At 34.6% G+C, this 18812-nt stretch overlaps 4 protein-coding genes across 4 annotated transcripts; 1 reads left to right on the plus strand and 3 right to left on the minus strand.

Annotated features, from left to right (window-relative positions):
- The first annotated feature begins 595 nt into the window (after positions 1-595).
- Positions 596-5827, plus strand: LOC139896596 (ubiquitin domain-containing protein DSK2b-like). Its single transcript, XM_071879237.1, has 8 exons — positions 596-1035; positions 3435-4205; positions 4328-4542; positions 4622-4735; positions 4936-4994; positions 5193-5221; positions 5354-5446; positions 5547-5827. The coding sequence occupies exons 1-8, from the start codon at positions 795-797 to the stop codon at positions 5693-5695; spliced, it is 1671 nt and encodes a 556-aa protein (XP_071735338.1). The 5' UTR covers positions 596-794; the 3' UTR covers positions 5696-5827.
- A 452-nt stretch (positions 5828-6279) lies between these two features.
- Positions 6280-6966, minus strand: LOC139900261 (secreted RxLR effector protein 161-like). The gene has a single exon (XM_071883050.1). The coding sequence runs from the start codon at positions 6964-6966 to the stop codon at positions 6280-6282; it is 687 nt and encodes a 228-aa protein (XP_071739151.1).
- A 6422-nt stretch (positions 6967-13388) lies between these two features.
- On the minus strand, positions 13389-14687 carry LOC139900262 (uncharacterized). Its single transcript, XM_071883051.1, has one exon. The coding sequence runs from the start codon at positions 14685-14687 to the stop codon at positions 13389-13391; it is 1299 nt and encodes a 432-aa protein (XP_071739152.1).
- Positions 14688-15824: 1137 nt separating this feature from the next.
- Positions 15825-18461, minus strand: LOC139900263 (protein RKD5-like). Its single transcript, XM_071883052.1, has 5 exons — positions 18398-18461; positions 17880-18156; positions 16746-16975; positions 16179-16396; positions 15825-16037 (listed from the first exon to the last, which is right to left on the minus strand). The coding sequence occupies exons 1-5, from the start codon at positions 18459-18461 to the stop codon at positions 15825-15827; spliced, it is 1002 nt and encodes a 333-aa protein (XP_071739153.1).
- Between the last annotated feature and the right edge of the window lie 351 nt (positions 18462-18812).

An 18812-nucleotide genomic window follows, 5' to 3' on the forward strand; every position in this document is an offset into this window, starting at 1 on the left:
ACAGTTCAAAAATTTTGAGACTTAACATTACAGACTTTGCTTGTTATGTCGAAATCATTTAAAAATTAAGTTTAAATTTGGTCGGAAATTTCCGGGTCGTCACACATTTATTTTGTATTTATATATTATTTGTTACCGCTTTCACAAGAATTATTTTTAATCTATTAATCAAATTCACTTTTTTGTTTCTCGCTTATAATTCACCTTTTTGAAAGTATTTCATTGGGCATCTCATTTTGAGAACAAGTTTTGTATATTTTTTTTTAGTGAAGCATAATAAGAATCTGATAATAAAAATAATACTTTTTTTCATGCTTACGGAAATTCGTCTGCAATGATCTCGGGTTGTTTGTAAAGTCGGTAGTCGCCCTGGTATTAGTTAGTTAAAAAACAAATTGGATATATAGGTTCGCTTTTCAAAAAAGAAAGATATATAGGTTCATAAAATAATAAAAAAAATAGTAATTTATTAATTAAGTAATTAAAGATAAATATAAATATAATTATATTTTATTAAGTAATTAATAATTTAATAACTAGAAATAACAAAGGGGTCCAGGGTCCATTCGGAGGAGGTATTCTTTTCGGAAAATACTGAACACAACAAATATACTTGCTCCTTCCCCAAGTTATCATCAAACCCTTACTTCCTTCCCATTTATTTATATATATCCTTCTATAATTCAATCCACTTCATCAATCGATCACTTCAATTCAATTCAATTCAATTCAATTCGATTCGATTCTCAAACATCAATCAATCAGTTCTCTTTATTAACTGCTATATAAATCTAATGGGCGGTGATAGTGCTGTTAACGACGGTGTCGATACCACCAACTCTGTAAGCGGTGGTGCAGTTACCGTTAACGTACGGTGCTCAAATGGCACCAAGTTCACCGTTCAGGCTAGCCTCGATGCCTCTGTGGAGTCTTTTAAGTCTGTTCTCGAACAGAACTGTGATATTCCGGCAGCACAACAGCGACTGATTTATAAAGGGCGTATTTTGAAAGATGATCAGACCCTTAAGAGCTACGGTATTTTGTTTATTTTACTCCAATTGATTGATAGGACCTCGTATATGTTTACTTATTTTTGATTGAAGTGTTAGGTTTTATAATCGTGTATCAAATATTTGATTGTATAGTGATACTGTTATACAACTCAACTTATTATACGGGTGGCAATTCGGGTTGGGTCGAGTTGACCCGCTAGTGTTATCGGGTTGAACTAGTAGGACCTGATTTTCTAATAGGGTTGAGTATTTAAACCCGACCTTAAGTTGATCTGACAAAGAAAACCCTGAAAAAATCACATGTTCATCCAGATTCAATACTAAAACATCATTAAACAATTTGGTTGATTAAATTAAAATAAAACGTTTTCAATTTAGTTACTTTTGAAATTTATATGGTTTGTCGGCGAAACCGAAAACTCATTAAGTGACCAAAACCCGACCCAAAAGATAGCAGGTTGGTGGGTTCCGGCTGACTGGTTTGCCCTGTCAAAAAGCCCGACCCAAACCTGTTTTTTTTTTTTTTTTTTTTTCAAGTCGGTTTTGTGTCGTGTTGGAAATTACCAGCCCTAATGTATTTAGTTATTTACTATACATAAGGTTATAGCTGCATTAATGTGATTAAATTAGTATAAGTAGATGCTGTTAATATCATGAGGATGTAAGACATGCTGATCATGCTTAAAAGTATTGTAAATAAAGACAAAATGTTAGCTTTTGTAGTTATTAGAAAACAAAACAAAACTAAAGTAAACTAATGTGAGAAATCAAGAGCATATGGGTAGCCATTATCAGATTGTGAATTTCATGATGCCCTTTATTTTGAAAATCGATATATACACATACATACGTATGGTACACACTCCATGTATGTATCGATTTCGTTCTTAAACTGATAACTATGCTCTTTCTCTACATCTTACCTTGTGGGATTGGGTATAAAAGTTGTTGTATACGTATGATACGCACACATGGCTGTAAAAGTTTCCTATCTAGGCCAAGTAGTTGGGTACTTTGAAGTATTCCGACTACCCCTGACTAGCCTCGGACTTGGTCGATTCATTCGGTCAAGTTGTCAAAAGTCCAATTTAGTCGATTCATGCTACTAACATCATGAGGATGCAAGACATGTTGATCATGCTTAAAAGTTTTGTAAATATAGACAAAATGTTAGCTTTTGTAGGTATATGAAAAAACAAAACAAAACAAAAGTAAACTAATGTGAGAAATCAAGAGCATATGGGTAGCCATTATCAGATTGTATATTTCATGATGTTCTATATTTTACGTCCCGAGTTCTTTTAGTACCTTTTTGTATTTAGTAAATGTTTCAAAGCATTTAATATATCACACATTGAAAAACGGTATATACACATACATATGTATGTTACACAGTCCATGTATGTATCGATTTCTTTTCTTAAACTGATAACTATGCTCTTTTCTTTTTATGTCATATTGGCCGGTGGTCCTTCCAGAAGCGGTTTCTCTGCACTAGAGTAGAGGGAGGAGTGACCTTTTTTTCTCGTCGGTAGAGAAGCTTTTTCTTTACTCCGGGGTGGAAATACGACTTACCCTTTTATTCTAGGGCAAAGGAAGGACTGTCTACATCTTACCTCCTGGGATTGCGTATTTACGTTGTTGTATACGTATGATACACACACATGGCTGTAAAAGTTTCCTATCTAGGTCGAGTAGTTGAGATTTTGAAGTAGGCCGACTACCCCCGACTAGTCTCCGACTTGGTCGAGTCAATTCGTTCTGTCAGAGTTGTCAAAAGTCCAATTTAGTCGGTCAAAGTCATATTTATTAGTTCAAATTTGTATTTATTCAGTCAAAATCGGTCATAGTATGTCAAATACAGTAAAAGTTGGTCAACATCCGACTAGTCTCTGAGTTGGCCCATAAGTTCTTACAAGTGACTTTTACAATGTGTTGCCCATTTACATGTTTAGAGGACATCAGTTTTAGACTTGTAGTAACTTGAGTTAACATCATGAATGTGAAGATACATCCCTTAAACAAACATGTTCTTCACTACTTGACATATTAGTTTATTCCCTCGCCTGGGGAACACTAAGAAAACTCTAACAATTAATTGTGCACGAGAGACTAAATGATTCACTGATCCAATGACCAAAGTTTATAATTGTTTTTATGCTAACTTAGGTGATACTTTTATTGCTTGATGTGTCTGTTTAATCTGTTTGGTAGGATTTTCTTTTAACTATGTCCAAATGTATAGTTTTTAATTTCTTATATACTCTAGAATGATGTAACATCATATCTTACATTAATGTATTACTAAATTTGAAAGATTTATTCCCTTACCACAATGATAATTAACACCATATGTATCATATAGTAGTTATAACCTTGATATTATAATTGCTCAAATGTCTTTTTATTTGGTTATTACAGGTTTAGAGGCTGAGCACACGGTTCACCTGGTTCGTGGTTTTGTGCCTGCTACATCTACACCAGCAGGTGGTGCACCTACCAGACCAGTTACTACCCCACCGGTTGCAGGCCAAGTTGGCTCGGTTGTAGGTGGGCCCGTAGGTGGACCCGGCCTTGGTGCTTCACCATTTTCTGGACTTGGTTTAAGCGGTTTAGGAGGCAATGGTGGCATGTTTGGAGCCGGACTTCCAGATTTTGAACAAATGCAGCAACAGTTGACTCAGAATCCTAACATGATGCGAGAAATCATGGATTTACCTCTTTTCCAAAATCTATTAAACAATCCTGATGTTATGCGCGACATGATGATGAATAACCCTCAAATGCGTGACATCATCGATCGTAATCCAGAGCTTGGTCATATGCTCAATGATCCTGCAATCTTGCGTCAGACAATAGAGGCTGCACGAAACCCTGAACTCATGCGTGAAATGATGCGTAACACAGACAGAGCAATGAGTAATATCGAATCTTCTCCTGAAGGTTTTAACATGCTTAGGCGAATGTATGAAAACGTCCAGGAACCGTTACTGAATGCGACTACAATGGGCGGTAACGAGTCAGGGAACAATTCAAATTCAAATCCATTCGCAGCTCTTTTGGGTGGTGCTCTGGGCGGGTCAGCCCAAAATCAGGCGACCAACCCTACAACCACCGGTGCCGCCGACACAACCACCGGTTCTCCTGCTCCAAATACCAACCCACTTCCCAATCCTTGGGCTGCTGGTGGTGGTAAGCATCGAATTTTTTATTTTTTAATTTTTTTTTTTCACTTTCATTAACATTGTTGACTCCTATATATTCTGAAATATGCCCCATTTATATTAATAAACTTAATTAATCTGAGTTTGTAGGTGCTGCTAATGCAACAAATGCGGCTGCAACAAATTCGACCGGGATCGGTAGGCCCCCGGCTGTTGGTGGTCTAGGTGGACTTGGTGTTCCAGGTCTCGAGGGATTATTTGGTGGCACTCCGCCTGATCCCAATTCAATGAGCCAGCTGATGCAAAATCCAGCCATTTCACAAATGATGCAAAGTCTCCTTTCAAACCCACAACATTTAAATCAGGTATACATCTTACTTACTCTTGTTCAAATTTTTCTTGTTCATTATGATGCGTCTTACTAGCATTTTTTGCGTTGTTTAGATACTTGGTCTCAATCCACAGATGCAAAGGATGCTTGAATCAAATCCACAATTGAGAGAGATGATGCAAAATCCTGACTTCATTCGTCAATTAACTTCACCAGAGACCATGCAGGTACATCCATTATCCATTATTATATTATATATTAAAACAATTATAAATCAATTATAAAACAATTATGAAAGGGTAGTTTTTATGTTTAATGGTAAGGAAATGTCAAAAAGGAAAATTCATGTAGTGAAGTTTTACTTTGTTACATCATGATATATAATATAATGTTGTCATTGCTAAGTGTTACATGTTTATTATTTTAGCAAATGATGACACTACAACAATCTCTTTTCTCTGGACTCGGCCAGCAACAAACCACAAGGTAAATCATCATATTCATCGTTCTTTTTTGGTTGATACGTAATACTTGATTGGGCTTGAATTAGGAACAAAATGCAAAAGCTCGTTGATATAAAGGAATTTCATTTGTGTAAAAACAGATCAAAAAATGAAATTATGTATGTTTAAAATTACATTGGATTTTACATATGCTGATATAGATTACTGTTTTTGTACGCAGGGATTTGGGTCAAACTGGTGGAGCAACAGGTAACTTTATGCCCATAACTTTGCGTTAGGCGTATTTTCTAAATTTGGAAATATCGTTGCACGTATTTCTGACGCTTAAACCTACTATTGATGGTCTTAACTCTTATTGTTTTGTGTGTGTGGCAATCGCAGCAGGGGGACCTGGTAACATGAATTTGGATATGCTTATGAACATGTTTGGTGCCCTAGGAACAGGCGGCTTTACGGCACCAAACAATTCAAACGGTAACATAACAACCATATCGACCTATCATGTTCATTTTTTTAGTAATTATTATTGGAGTATATTTTTTTAATTGATAGTTGTGTTTTAAATAAATAACAGTGCCTCCAGAGGAACGTTATGCTACCCAACTTTCACAACTTCAAGAGATGGGTTTTTTTGATACCCGAGAGAATCTTCAAGCACTGACAGCCGCCGCAGGTAACGTTCATGCTGCGGTTGAGTGGTTATTGCGAAATCTTGGTCAGTGAAAGCTAGTGTAATATTTGACGGTGTCACACCAACTTTTTAAGTTCATAAACTTATTGTATTTATAATTATGCATTTGTTACATGTTAATTGTCACATGGTCTTTGTTCATAAGTAAACAAAGTATTTGATCATATACTTTGTCACATATTAAGAACAAGGTATGTTAATGAAAAGAATGGTGTTACCGATCAACACGTATATAATAAAATGATTTAAACTTAAATTTAAAGAAGTGCAAGACTGCAAGTATAAAGTATCACAATCGTAAAACAACTCGTTCGGTTGAGCAACATCAAGTCTTTATCTGTATGTTGCAGCAAGAACATTTGATAATAACTGTAATTTAACATTTACAAACATCTAAACTCTGTAATCTCATCTCTCTTAATAGATACTTATTTACAACATACAACGAGGATATATATATAGACCCGAGATACAAGACCTGAATGCTCAATAAATGCACCAATCCAACTAACTACAATTATTAATTGCATCGAATCAACTAACTACATTAATTGCACTGACTACCTACTAACATTAAATGTGTATACGTATGTCTTATGTATTGTAACACTCCCCCTCAAGCTGGAGCATAGATATTGATCATGCCCAGCTTGTCACAAAACTGACGGATGCAATTTCTAGGTAATGCTTTGGTGAATAAGTCAGCCAAGTGTTCATTACTTTTGATATGAGGTGTTTGAATAATTCCTTCTTCTAACTTTTCTCGAGTAAAATGACAGTCAACTTCAATATGTTTGGTCCTCTCATGGAAGACGGGGTTGCTTGCAATATGAATGGCTGCTTTGTTATCACACCACAAATTCATTGGTTCGGACTGAGCAAAACCAATCTCGCTAAGAAGGTTACGAACCCAAATAAGTTCACAAGTTGTCTGGGCCATGGCTCGATACTCAGATTCTGCACTTGAACGAGATACCACATTTTGTTTCTTACTTTCCCAAGATACAAGATTTCCTTCAACGAAGACACAATAACTAGTTGTAGACCGTTTAGTTGCAGGATCACCATTATAATCAGCATCAGAAAATCCCTCGATAGTGTGATGACCATGATTCTGGTATAAAAGACCACGACCAGGTGTACCTTTTAAGTACTTTAAGATATGAGTGACAGCATCCCAATGTGAGGTTCTCGGAGATGACAAGAACTGACTAACAACACTCACCGGGAAAGCAATATCAGGACGGGTGAGTGTAAGATAATTTAGCTTGCCGACAATCCTTCTATATTTTTCTGGGTTCATAAGAAGTTCTCATTCGTCAGTTTTTAACTTTATACTCGGTATCATTGGTGCTTCACAAGTTTTTGCGTTAATCATCCCAGAATCACTGAGCACATCAAGACAATACTTTCTCTGAGATAAGAAAATACCTCTTTTATTTAGAGAGACTTCAATACCGAGAAAATATTTCAAAGGACCAAGGTCCTTCGTTTGAAATTGAGTACTTAAGAATGTTTTTAACTCGTGAATTCCTTTTTTATCACTCCCAGTAATTACAATGTCATCTACATAAACAACAAGCAAGATGCACCCAGAGTTTGATGAAGCGAAGAATACGGAGTGATCATATGCACTTCTTCTTCACTCCCAGTAATTACAATGTCATCTACATAAACAACAAGCAAGATGCACCCAGAGTTTGATGAAGCGAAGAATACGGAGTGATCATATGCACTTTTTCTTAGGCCAAAGTTTCTAACTACCGCATTGAATTTTCCGAACCAGGCACGAGGAGATTGCTTCAAACCTTAAATTGCTTTTTGTAATTTGCATACTTTACCAGACTCCCCCTGAGCAACAAACCCATGTGGTTGCTCCATATAGACTTCTTCCTGCAAATCTCCATGTAAAAATGCATTTTTCACGTCAAGTTGGTGAAGTGTCCATTGATATGTAGCAGCTAAAGAAATGAATAATCTGATAGATGTGAGTTTAGCAACAGGAGAAAAGGTCTCAGAATAATCCACCCCATATGTTTGAGCATATCCCTTAGCAACTAATCGAGCTTTCGACCGTGCCAAAGAACCATCAGGATTAACCTTTACCGTGAAGACCCACTTACAACCAATTGCCTTTTTAGAAACAGGTAAGTTAACTAATGCCCAAGTGCCATTATGATCGAGTGCATTCATTTCCTCAATCATAGCAGCACGCCATCCAGAATGAGCCAAAGCTTCACCAACAGTTTTCGGAATGGAGATAGAGTCTAAAGTGGCAACAAAAGCACGAGAAGAGACGGACAATTTATCATAAGAGACAAAGGAAGCAATAGGATAAGTACACTTACGTTTACCATTTCGAAGAGCAATCGGTATATCAGAATCAGAATCGGAAGATTGAGTATGATGAATATCACTAGAAACATTACTCGGTGACTCATCGGGAGGATCTACCGACGATGACTGTGGCTCAGGAGTGGGCACTGATGTAGGACGGGAGCGTCGACTGTATATATATTGAAAATGGTTAGTTTGTTCTGATGGTGTGGGCTCTGGTGTGGGATCTGGTGTGGGATCTGGTGTGGGATCTGGTATGAGATCTGGTGTGGGATCTTTCATGTTATATCTCAATAAGTCATCACTCTCCTCATGATTGCGAGAAATGGTTGTGGGAAAGAACGGTAATTCTTCTTGAAATGTGACGTCTCTGGAAACAACATAGCGTTGGAGAGTTGGTGAAAAGCATCAATACCCTTTCTGAAGACGAGAGTATCCTAGAAAGACACACTTAATAGATTTAGGATCTAATTTGGTTAGGTGAGGTTGGGTGTCTCGAACAAAACAAGTGCTACCAAATATCTTAGGCTCGATTGGAAACGAGGATTTTGTAGGAAATAAGATACTATATGGAATTTCACCATTAAGAACTTCAGACGGCATGCGTGAAAGGACCCGTCCTAATCCATCCGGACAAAGTCCATATCGATTATAAACGATTCACAACAGTTGATTACATCGCGAGGTACTTGACCTCTATATGATACATTTTACAAACATTGCATTCGTTTTTGAAAAGAAAATCTTTCATTACATCGAAAGTTGACGGCATGCATACCATTTCACAATATATCTAACTATAATTGACTTAATAATAATCTTGATGAACTCAACGACTCAAATGCAACATCTTTTGAAATATGTCATGAATGACTCCAAGTAATATCTTTAAAATGAGCAAATGCACAGCGGAAGATTTCTTTCGTACCTGAGAATAAACATGCTTTCAAGTGTCAACCAAAAGGTTGGTGAGTTCATTAGTTTAACATAAATAATCATTCCATAATTTTAATAGACCACAAGATTTCATATTTCCATTTCTCATAAACATACGCCCCATGCATAGAGACAAAAATATCATTCATATGGATTGAACACCTGGTAATCGACATTCACAATATGCATATAAGAATATCCCCATCATTCCGGGATCCTCCTTCGGACATGATATTAATTTCAAAGTACTAAAGCATCCGGTACTTTGGATGGGGCTTGTTGGGCCCGATAGATCTATCTTTAGGATTCGCGTCAATTAGGGTGTCTGTTCCCTAATTCTTAGATTACCAGACTAAAAAGGGTGATATTCGATTCGATAATCCAACCCTAGAATGTAGTTTCGATTATTTGTGTCTATTTCGTAAAACATTTATAAAAGCAGCGCATGTATTCTCAGTCCCAAAAATATATATTGCAAAAGCATTTAAAAAGGGAGCAAATGAAACTCACCTAATGTATTTTGTAGTAAAAATACATATGACTATATTGAACAACTGAACAATGCAGTGTTGGCCTCGGATTCACGAACCTATATCATTTATATATATATATTAACACATGTGATTGTAATCGAACGAATTTATATTATTAGTGATATACTTGTTATTTTAATATGTTATATGTTTTAAATATAGTGTTATGTACTAATTGTTATTTGGTAAAATAATACTAATACTAATAATTAAAAAGTTGTAATCTCTTTATAATGATAATAATAATGATATGAATATTGTCAATTCAAATAATAATAAGAATGATAATTTTATTAAAAATGTTGGTTTTTAATATAGTTTTAGTAAAAATGATAATTTTAACAATAATGATAATAAAATAAAAAGTTGTATTATTTTTACCATAAAAATTATGATTTTGATAATAACTCTAAAATGATATTACTACTAATAATATACTTATGTTAATCATAAGAATTCTAATACTTATAAAATGATATTAATAGTAATCATAATCATAATGATGATAATAGTACTTAAAATGATAAATTTAATAATAATAATAGTATTAGTAATATTTATAATATGCTACCTAATATTAATACTATTAATGATAATGATAATATTATTAGTAATAATAACAATTATATTATTAATATTGGTATATGTATTTATAATCAATTTTAATTACTACTAATAGCAATAACAATTATAAGAATAATAATGATAATAATAATAACTTTAATAATAATAATAATAATAATAGTTTTAGACTTGAGAACTACCTCAATTAAGCTTTTAAAAAAAAACTGCCACATGCCGGGATCGAGACCTCTTGCTTAGAGATCAAACGCCTAAACCATTGAGCTGATACATGATTTTCTGAAATAATTCGTATCTTATTTCTATTTAACCTCATTTCGGCTTTCATCTTCATCATCTAATATCGATATCATCATCATGATTATAACGTCAATTATTCATTATGATCAATCTATCATCATCTTATGATTATCGTCATCCATTATACCCATCGTGTAACCATCATCATAACCATATATCATCTCGTCATTCATACCGATTATCATAATATACTCACTATCATAGCTATGTCATTATCATTATTTAACCCGTATCATCTTATCATCATCATTAACACATACCATCATCTAAACTAGTCATTTTCTAAAACTAAAAAAAAACGTAGCAGCAATAGTATATCGACAAGCATCCTTAGTTAGCTAGGGTGGATCTTGGGCTAATTTGTAATTGATTTCAATTAACTGGCCCAACAACAGGATGAGGTGTTCGGCCCAAAAGTAACATTACAAACCTAGTATACACCGGCCCACATAAAACGTTTATGGCATTTTTCTTCCTTGATCGGTTCATACGATGGCAGAACATACTTAAATAAATAAAAAAAGGCAGCCCCCTCTTTATCTGGTAATCGATTTCTTTTTCTTCCATCAAGTGGGTATCTTCTTTTCTTTTATTTGTCGGCCAACAAAGATATAGGATGTCCAACATATCTTCTTTATCCTCCACTACTAAAAAGGATTTTGGTTTCCCCCTATATTAATCTTGATAGAAAAAAAAAATATACCTATACAGTAATACTACTGTAATATATATTTGGGGTTTGGTTCGAATATACAGAAAACAGAAGGTATGCGAGTGACAGAAAATAACAACGAAAGAAAGAAGAAAGGAAGGAAAGAAAAAAAAATAACGATACTGTTGGTGATAGTTGTGATGGTGGGGTGGCGGTTTTTGATTAGAAACAGGAAACGGATTCGTAGTAGCAGCTTAGCAGCGAAGAGTTGCAGTAAACAGAAAAGAATTTATATCAGCTTGTTTTTCTTTTGAGTGTCGATAGAATAACACAAAGCATAAATCATGGTGGTGTGTTTGGTTGAAGGCCGAAGCATACCAGAAATAGTTGTAGTTCAATGATGATGGTGATAGATTATGAAGTGATGGGGGTGATGATTCACGATGGTAGTGGAAGATGGTAGGGTTTCCATGGTTCTCGAGTTAGAATTGTAGAGAGATTGAAGTGGTGGATGATGGTGGTCGATCGTAGTATCATAGAAGAGGCGAGGAGTGAGACAAGGTGGTGTTAAACGGTTTGTTCGATGGTGGGTCTTGATAAAGAAAAACAATCGAAGACATGAAACAGTAAAGTAATCGAATTACTTCCAAAAAGTTTAGTGATGGTGATCAACGAGGAAGATGGTGATTAATGGTATTTCTTGTGTTCGCAAAGGGAAGAAACAGAAAAATAGATTTGTGATTTGTGGTTCTTTTGAATGCAAGAAGGTCACGAATTTCAGCTTCTGCTAAATTGTGTTTTATTTTTCTAGTAGCAACAGAGATAATATATTATGTATTGAAATCGATTGAGGCTGTACATGAATTGTTCACCATTGTTTTGTAGTGAATGATTTGTCGACAAGAATCAATTAGGAATAGATGAAAAAGAAAAATAATACAGAATCAGATTGATAATTGGATTCGTACAAGTTAATTGACAATGAGAGCTAACAAACTCAGATAATAACAACATTAATAACAGTGTGATGTTACATAAAACAGATTCTGTGACTGAATCCACAAATACAATTTTTATAATAATAATATTAATAATTCATAATTATAATTATATTAATAATAATATTAATAAATAACAATAATGAATCTATTTTTTATAAAAATGATAATGATAACAAATAATAATTTATATTATTTAGTAATAATAATATAACAATATAAATGTATCAGATTCAATATCTATATATAGTAAATCAGTAATATTAATAATACTGATATTAATATTAATCATAAATAATAACATTTATCTTTTAATTTGTAATTAAACATATTGATATTATAATTATGTATTTAATATTTAATATTTATACGTTTTGATATTTTACAATATATAATCATCAACTTTTATAGAATTCAAATTCATATATACATATATATATATATATATATATATATATATATATATATATATATATATATATATATATATATATATATATATATATATATATATATATATATATACATGTATTTATATTTACAAATAATGGCTCGTGAATCGTCGAGAATGGTCGAACTTAATTGAATGAAATAAAACAGTTCAAAAATTTTGAGACACAACATTATAGACTTTGCTTATCGTATCGAAATCAAATAAAGTTTAAGTTTAAATTTGGTCGGAAATTCCCGGGTCATCACAATGCGATTTATAAGAAAGAACGCAGTTGATACGGCTTCAGCCCAAAAAGGTTTTGGAACATTCATTTGAAATAATAGTGCACGAGCCACCTCAAGAAGGTGTCTATTTTTTCGTTCCGCAACCCCATTTTGTGTTGGTGTATCAACACATGATGACTCATGCAGGATGCCTTCTTGAAGCATATATGATTTAAATGACTCTGAGAGAAATTCTTTTGCGTTATCACTTCTCAGAGTTAGAACAGAAGTATGAAATTGTGTTTTTACTTCGGCAACAAAGGAACAAAAATGAGTAAACACTTCAGAGCGACTTTTCATTAAATAAAGCCATGTAACACGAGAGTAGTTATCAAAAAGTAACAAAATATTTAAAACCAGATTTTGATGTCACAGAACACGGACCCCAAACATCAGAATGTACTAATTCAAATGGAGACGCAGCCCGCTTATTGACTCTAGGACTTAAGTGGACTCGCTGATGCTTAGCGAACTGACAAAACTCACAATATAAGGAGGATAAACCGGAAAACTCGGAACATAGTTTCTTCAAATTCTGTAAAGAAGGATGACCTAACCGACAATGCATCATAAGAGGAGAGGATGACTTTGAGCATACTAATGACCGGGGAATTTTTGTTGTAGTTTCAAGTATGTAAAGTCCATCAGATACCCGTCATTTACCAATAATCTATTTTGTCGAGAGATCCTGAAAGATACAAGAGTCAGGAAACAGTAAGGCTACACAATTTAAGTCACGAGTAAGTTTGCTGACGGATAGCAGGTTAAATGAGAAATTAGGTAGACATAAAACGGATGATAAAGATATAGATGGAGTGAGGTTGATAGTGCCAGAACCAAGAACCAGGGAGGTGGTACCATTTGCAATTGTGACATAAGATGAGTGCGTATTGAAGTCAGAGTAAAGATGGTTATTACCTGTCATATGATCTGAGGCACCAGAATCAATGACCCATTTGGAGGTTGATGATAAGAGACACGTGTCATTACATGTTTCGGCAAAAGCAACAGTTGAAGTAGTAGGTTTCACAGATTCTTTCAATCGTGTATATTCAGCATGCTCGTTGGCAGAGATAGTGACTGTGGAGGAAGATGCAGCATGTGCTGAGAGATTATTCCTCATATATAGAGTTTGCAATTTCTTGCAATATCGTTTAGTATGTCCAAGTTCATGACAATAAAAACACTCCACACCAGAATTAGTGGGTTCTTCCGTTATTCTATCAGTATGGCCTCCTCTTGAACTTCCTCGATAACTTCCTCGATAGCCTCCACGAGACCTTCCTCCTCCTCTAAATCCTCCACGACTGATAAGAGCAGTGTTGTGCTCAGAAACTTGAGGTGTTTTAACATCCTCATGACGGAGGACACGAGCAAATGTTTCTTGAAGAGAGGGAATTGTAGACTCGTTTAAAAACTGGGACTTAATAGCATCATGTTCTGGTCGTAAACCAGTTAGAAAGCTCATGACCGCTATTTGCTCACGTTGTGTCTGCATAGTCTTAATATCAGCACTCAAAGGCATCACAGAATTAAACTCCTCATATATTTTTTTAAATTCCATAACATAGGCCATTAGAGATCGATCGTGTTGTTCACCGCGATGAAAGAATTTGCACACATTAAATACTCTAGAGATATTGCTCTTTCCGGAATATAGAAAATCGAGATACTCCATAAGCTCTTTTACATACTCACAATGATTTACCAAAGAAGTAACCGAAGATTCAATGGAATTCATAATTTGAAGAAAGAGTCTGGCATCATTTTGTAGCCACAGATCTCGTGTATCATCTTTAGGAGGTTCGGAAGTAAGATGAGAATCTTTTCCCATGCTCCTAAGATATACACGGATTGTCTTACTCCATTCAAAGAAGTTAGACCCATTAAGTTTATTGTCGGTCAAACGGGCTGCAATAGGAATAGCCTCGCTTAAAGTACCATCTATTTTTTTCTTTTCATCGCTCATATTTTTTTTTCTCGTCTACTACAAGAAACTCTAGGTGGGTCCGCCTCTTTTAAGTTGAATACGGAGAAATAACAAGGCCTAATGTTAATAATAAGAAATTATCTCATATAATGAAGGAAAGATGAATTAAATTAGTGGGAGACCCCACTTTTAGAATTGGTGGCGTGAAATATGGAGCAAGAAAAAGGTGAATTTGTGCTATAAAAGTCTATCAAGCAAATAAAGAGGAAATATGAGGCAAATAAAGGCTGTATTCTATTTATTAGAGAGTAAAACAAAACAGAAAGCTGAACAGTGATCAGATCCGATTAAAAATTTCGACGATCAATCGGAACGATACTCCTATAGGTTGGACGGAATCAGTAAACAGACAAATTGAAAAAGAAAACGACGGTGAACAGTATACCACACGCTCTCAGGCGCCTGTGGTGGTTGGCAGACAACGGGGATAGGCGGCTCGTGGGATGACTTGCGGTAGTCGAAATTTTTTCGTATTGTTCAGGTATGTAATTCGGGACCTTCTGAAATGTTTGGCGGGTGTGGTGAGATCAAACAATGACTTTGAAGTGGCTAATTTCAAGTGACTGACAAGCGGTGGTGGTGGTGGTAGTGACTGTTGCGACTTTTAGACGAAAACCATTAACAGGTACGCTCTGATACCATGTAATTTAACATTTACAAACATCTAAACTCTGTAATCCCATCTCTCTTAATAGATACTTATTTACAACATACAACGAGGATATATATATAAACCCGAGATACAAGACCTGACTGCTCAATAAATGCACCAACCCAACTAACTACATTAATTACACCGACTCAACTAACTACATTAATTGCACCGACTACCCACTAACATTAAATGTGTATACGTATGTCTTATGTATTGTAACAATAACCTTATCTATTTTTTATAAAAAAAGAAAATTAGGATGGTAGTGAATCATATCAAATTTATAAAAATGTTCAGAAAAGAATCGCAAAAAACACTTAGACAACTTCAAATCCTTAAACTTGTATTTGCATGATAACCGAATTTAGAATCCCAGACTAAGGAAAATTTGGATTCTGACTAGTCAAGATTACATGCATGATGACGATAAATATGACTACAACTAGTTAATTATGCCCGTCTTAAAACAATGAAAGGGTTCGGCATTGGGTTTCAAGAACTCTAGCTCTATGCCTTTTCTTAAATATATCCTGCCTGAATTTCTTAGTCTCTCTTTGGATATCCATGAACGGCTTCTTCTCTATTCTTTTCTTTTCGATTTCTATCATTTTTTGCTTTTTTGCGACAGCCATAGCCGCTACCTCATCCTCCTCTTGCTGCCGCTTTACCTCTTCCTGCACGTCACACACATTTTAATATTTTTACCATGCAAACCAAGCGTCGATATCATTTATGCACCACCACGTTAAGCTAGCATGGATATAGTATATGATTGCAAAGCACTAAATCTAAAAGAATAACTTTTTTTTACCAACCTGAAGATCAGAAATGAGACCGTCTAGTGACTTGATCTTTCTATGCGGCCAGCGGGGAATACCAAACTCTCGGCACTTTTTCTTGAGAACCGTAAGTCCAACCTTTAAGTTTTTTGAGGCTTCAATGATAGGAACATCAAAGTACTTGGCTAGATCCTCTAAGCCCAGACTAGCTATGTCTTTAGCTGCAGCCCTTCGTTTTTTCTTCCTTGAAACATCTGCAGTAATGCACTATGTTAGATTAGAGACAAAGTTAACCATCGTTTTTAATATCCCCTAAAATACACATCTTTAGGTCACAATATTTGTCTCACATAAGCCGGTACGTGTAAGTGTCTAAGATATAAAGTATCACTTGAGCAATCTCTATTATTGTTCACTCTACAACTCTTCTGCCATATTTAAAAAATCCGGTTTGATGAATAATCTTTAGCTCATGATATAAAATAAGATTACCATAAACAAATATGGAGAAGAACTGAAGAGTAACGGACAACATTTATCTTGAAGTACATGCATAAGATAAGTTGGTCAGTCACAAGGCAAAATTATTTTGTGAAATCAAACCTGTTAAACTTTGCTCGCTTTCTTCATTTTCTGAATATTCAAAAGGAAGAGAATTAAGATCCACGTCACACATGTGATGATTCTTACACCGTTTGTCGTTGTTTTCTTTCCCTTTACTTGCTTCCTCGGATTCACTACTACACGGTTCGGACTTTACAATTTGACAACTTAACTTAGCAATTGTTTGTAGATCCTTAGCCAACGTTGGGATAGTCTCCAACTTGTGATTCCTAACAATCACAAATAAAGATAAAATGCCAATCAAGTAAACATGACAAACATATATGCAAGTTGCTAATGTGAGCTAAACTTGATATCAATTTAACTACGAATATATAGAATAAAAATGAAGAAGAGAGTAACCCTCAAAGGCATTACAAAGCATAAATTAACTAGAAAGCTAATATTTTACTTCTATCATCACTTCTTTCTAGCAACTTCTATCATCACAAGATAGCCCGGTTGGGCCTTGAGTTCCTTGCAAGAGGTCTCAGGTTTGAATCATGTCTAGGACGAATATTTTGTGGTGGGCGTGGAAGGGTTGGAAACAACTCCGTGTTGGGCTGCGTACACTATTTTAAAACTGTTTAAAATAGTGTTGTTACATGCTTAAAGTCACAAAAAATATGGTGACTCCCACCATTTACAACATTACTGCTATCTGTTACTAAACTGAATAACATCATAGATTACTAAATCTTCAAATCAAAAATTTAACATATATTTTTCTCCATTAACACAAAAACCATTTTAAAATCGCAAATGTAAATGAAAAACACATGTTGCCCAACATAGTTTTGAAAATTTTTCTTCTGAAATGGTGAAAAATATTCTCAAGTAGAAAAAGGACAAGAACCAAACAGAATAAACCAGAACAAAATCTCAGCATCCTGATTAAATCCACTAAATATTAACTGTAATTCAGTAATAAATAATTCTTCCCTGGTAATCACCATAAACAAATTTACCATTCTTGATGTGAAAAGTTAACACTTTAACTCTTCTGGCAAAATATAATACACATATTCCTACTGTATAAATTGTGCTTCAAGTCTTACCTTTTAAAGTACTCAACTTCCAAAACTTACCACTTTGAGGTATTATACATTATACAGTATACATATAAATAGATACCTAGAAATAGTAAGAAGAGTAGGAAGTCTATTGATATGAGCAGGAGACCAAGAAGCAGCATGAAATACAAAAATGCAAAGCCATTCACCATCAACAACCAGCCCTTCAAACTGAGAATTAACTTGAAATTTGTTCAATGTAAACACTTTATTACAAACACTAATTTCCTCATAATCAGCTTCCTTATCCTTATGAAACACATATGCTCTTTCCACCGCCTCTTGCTCCGATTCTGATTCCGATTCCCTTCCGTACACACAAACCGTCCTAATTAACTCTGCAATCAACCAGAAATAACACAAATTACACAACAAATAAGCTGATTTAAACCTAAATTGAAAAATTGAAACTGCAGTTTGCATCGGTTGACGAGACTCGTTGAATAATTAATGTAATTACAAAAAATTATAGAAAAAAATGTGAAAGGAAATGCACAAAAAGTAATGATGAATTTATTGAAATTGATTAAAAAATTGAAGGGCGGGATGTGATTGAAGAGCGGGAATGTGGTTGATTACCTGGAGATGTGAGATTGCGGAAGGCAACGAGAGCTTTGAGTGAGTTATGTGAGGTGGACGCCATTGAAGAGAAGGCATAATAAAGGGGAAATGGTGGGGGTTTAGATATGAGGGTTTTATGAATAGAAATTGGGGTTTTGGTTTTGCATGAGGTCCGTTTGGTGTCACTTCCAAGACAAAAAATGCAGAAGAAAAGGAGAAACTTGAAAGCTTTTTCACACTGGTTTTTCCTGTATCTATTTAACAAAAATGTGTGATTTTATTATTATTATTATTATTATTATTATTATTATTATTATTATTATTATTATTATTATTATAAACTTAAAAGTTTTAAAACTTACAAAAAATTAGTGGGAAGCCTAGAGACAATCTGGGCCCCCCACCTCTAGCAATAGCAAAACCTATCCTAGTA

Source organism: Rutidosis leptorrhynchoides, chromosome 3 (genome assembly GCF_046630445.1).
Source record: "Rutidosis leptorrhynchoides isolate AG116_Rl617_1_P2 chromosome 3, CSIRO_AGI_Rlap_v1, whole genome shotgun sequence".
Taxonomy (NCBI): Eukaryota; Viridiplantae; Streptophyta; class Magnoliopsida; order Asterales; family Asteraceae; genus Rutidosis; species Rutidosis leptorrhynchoides.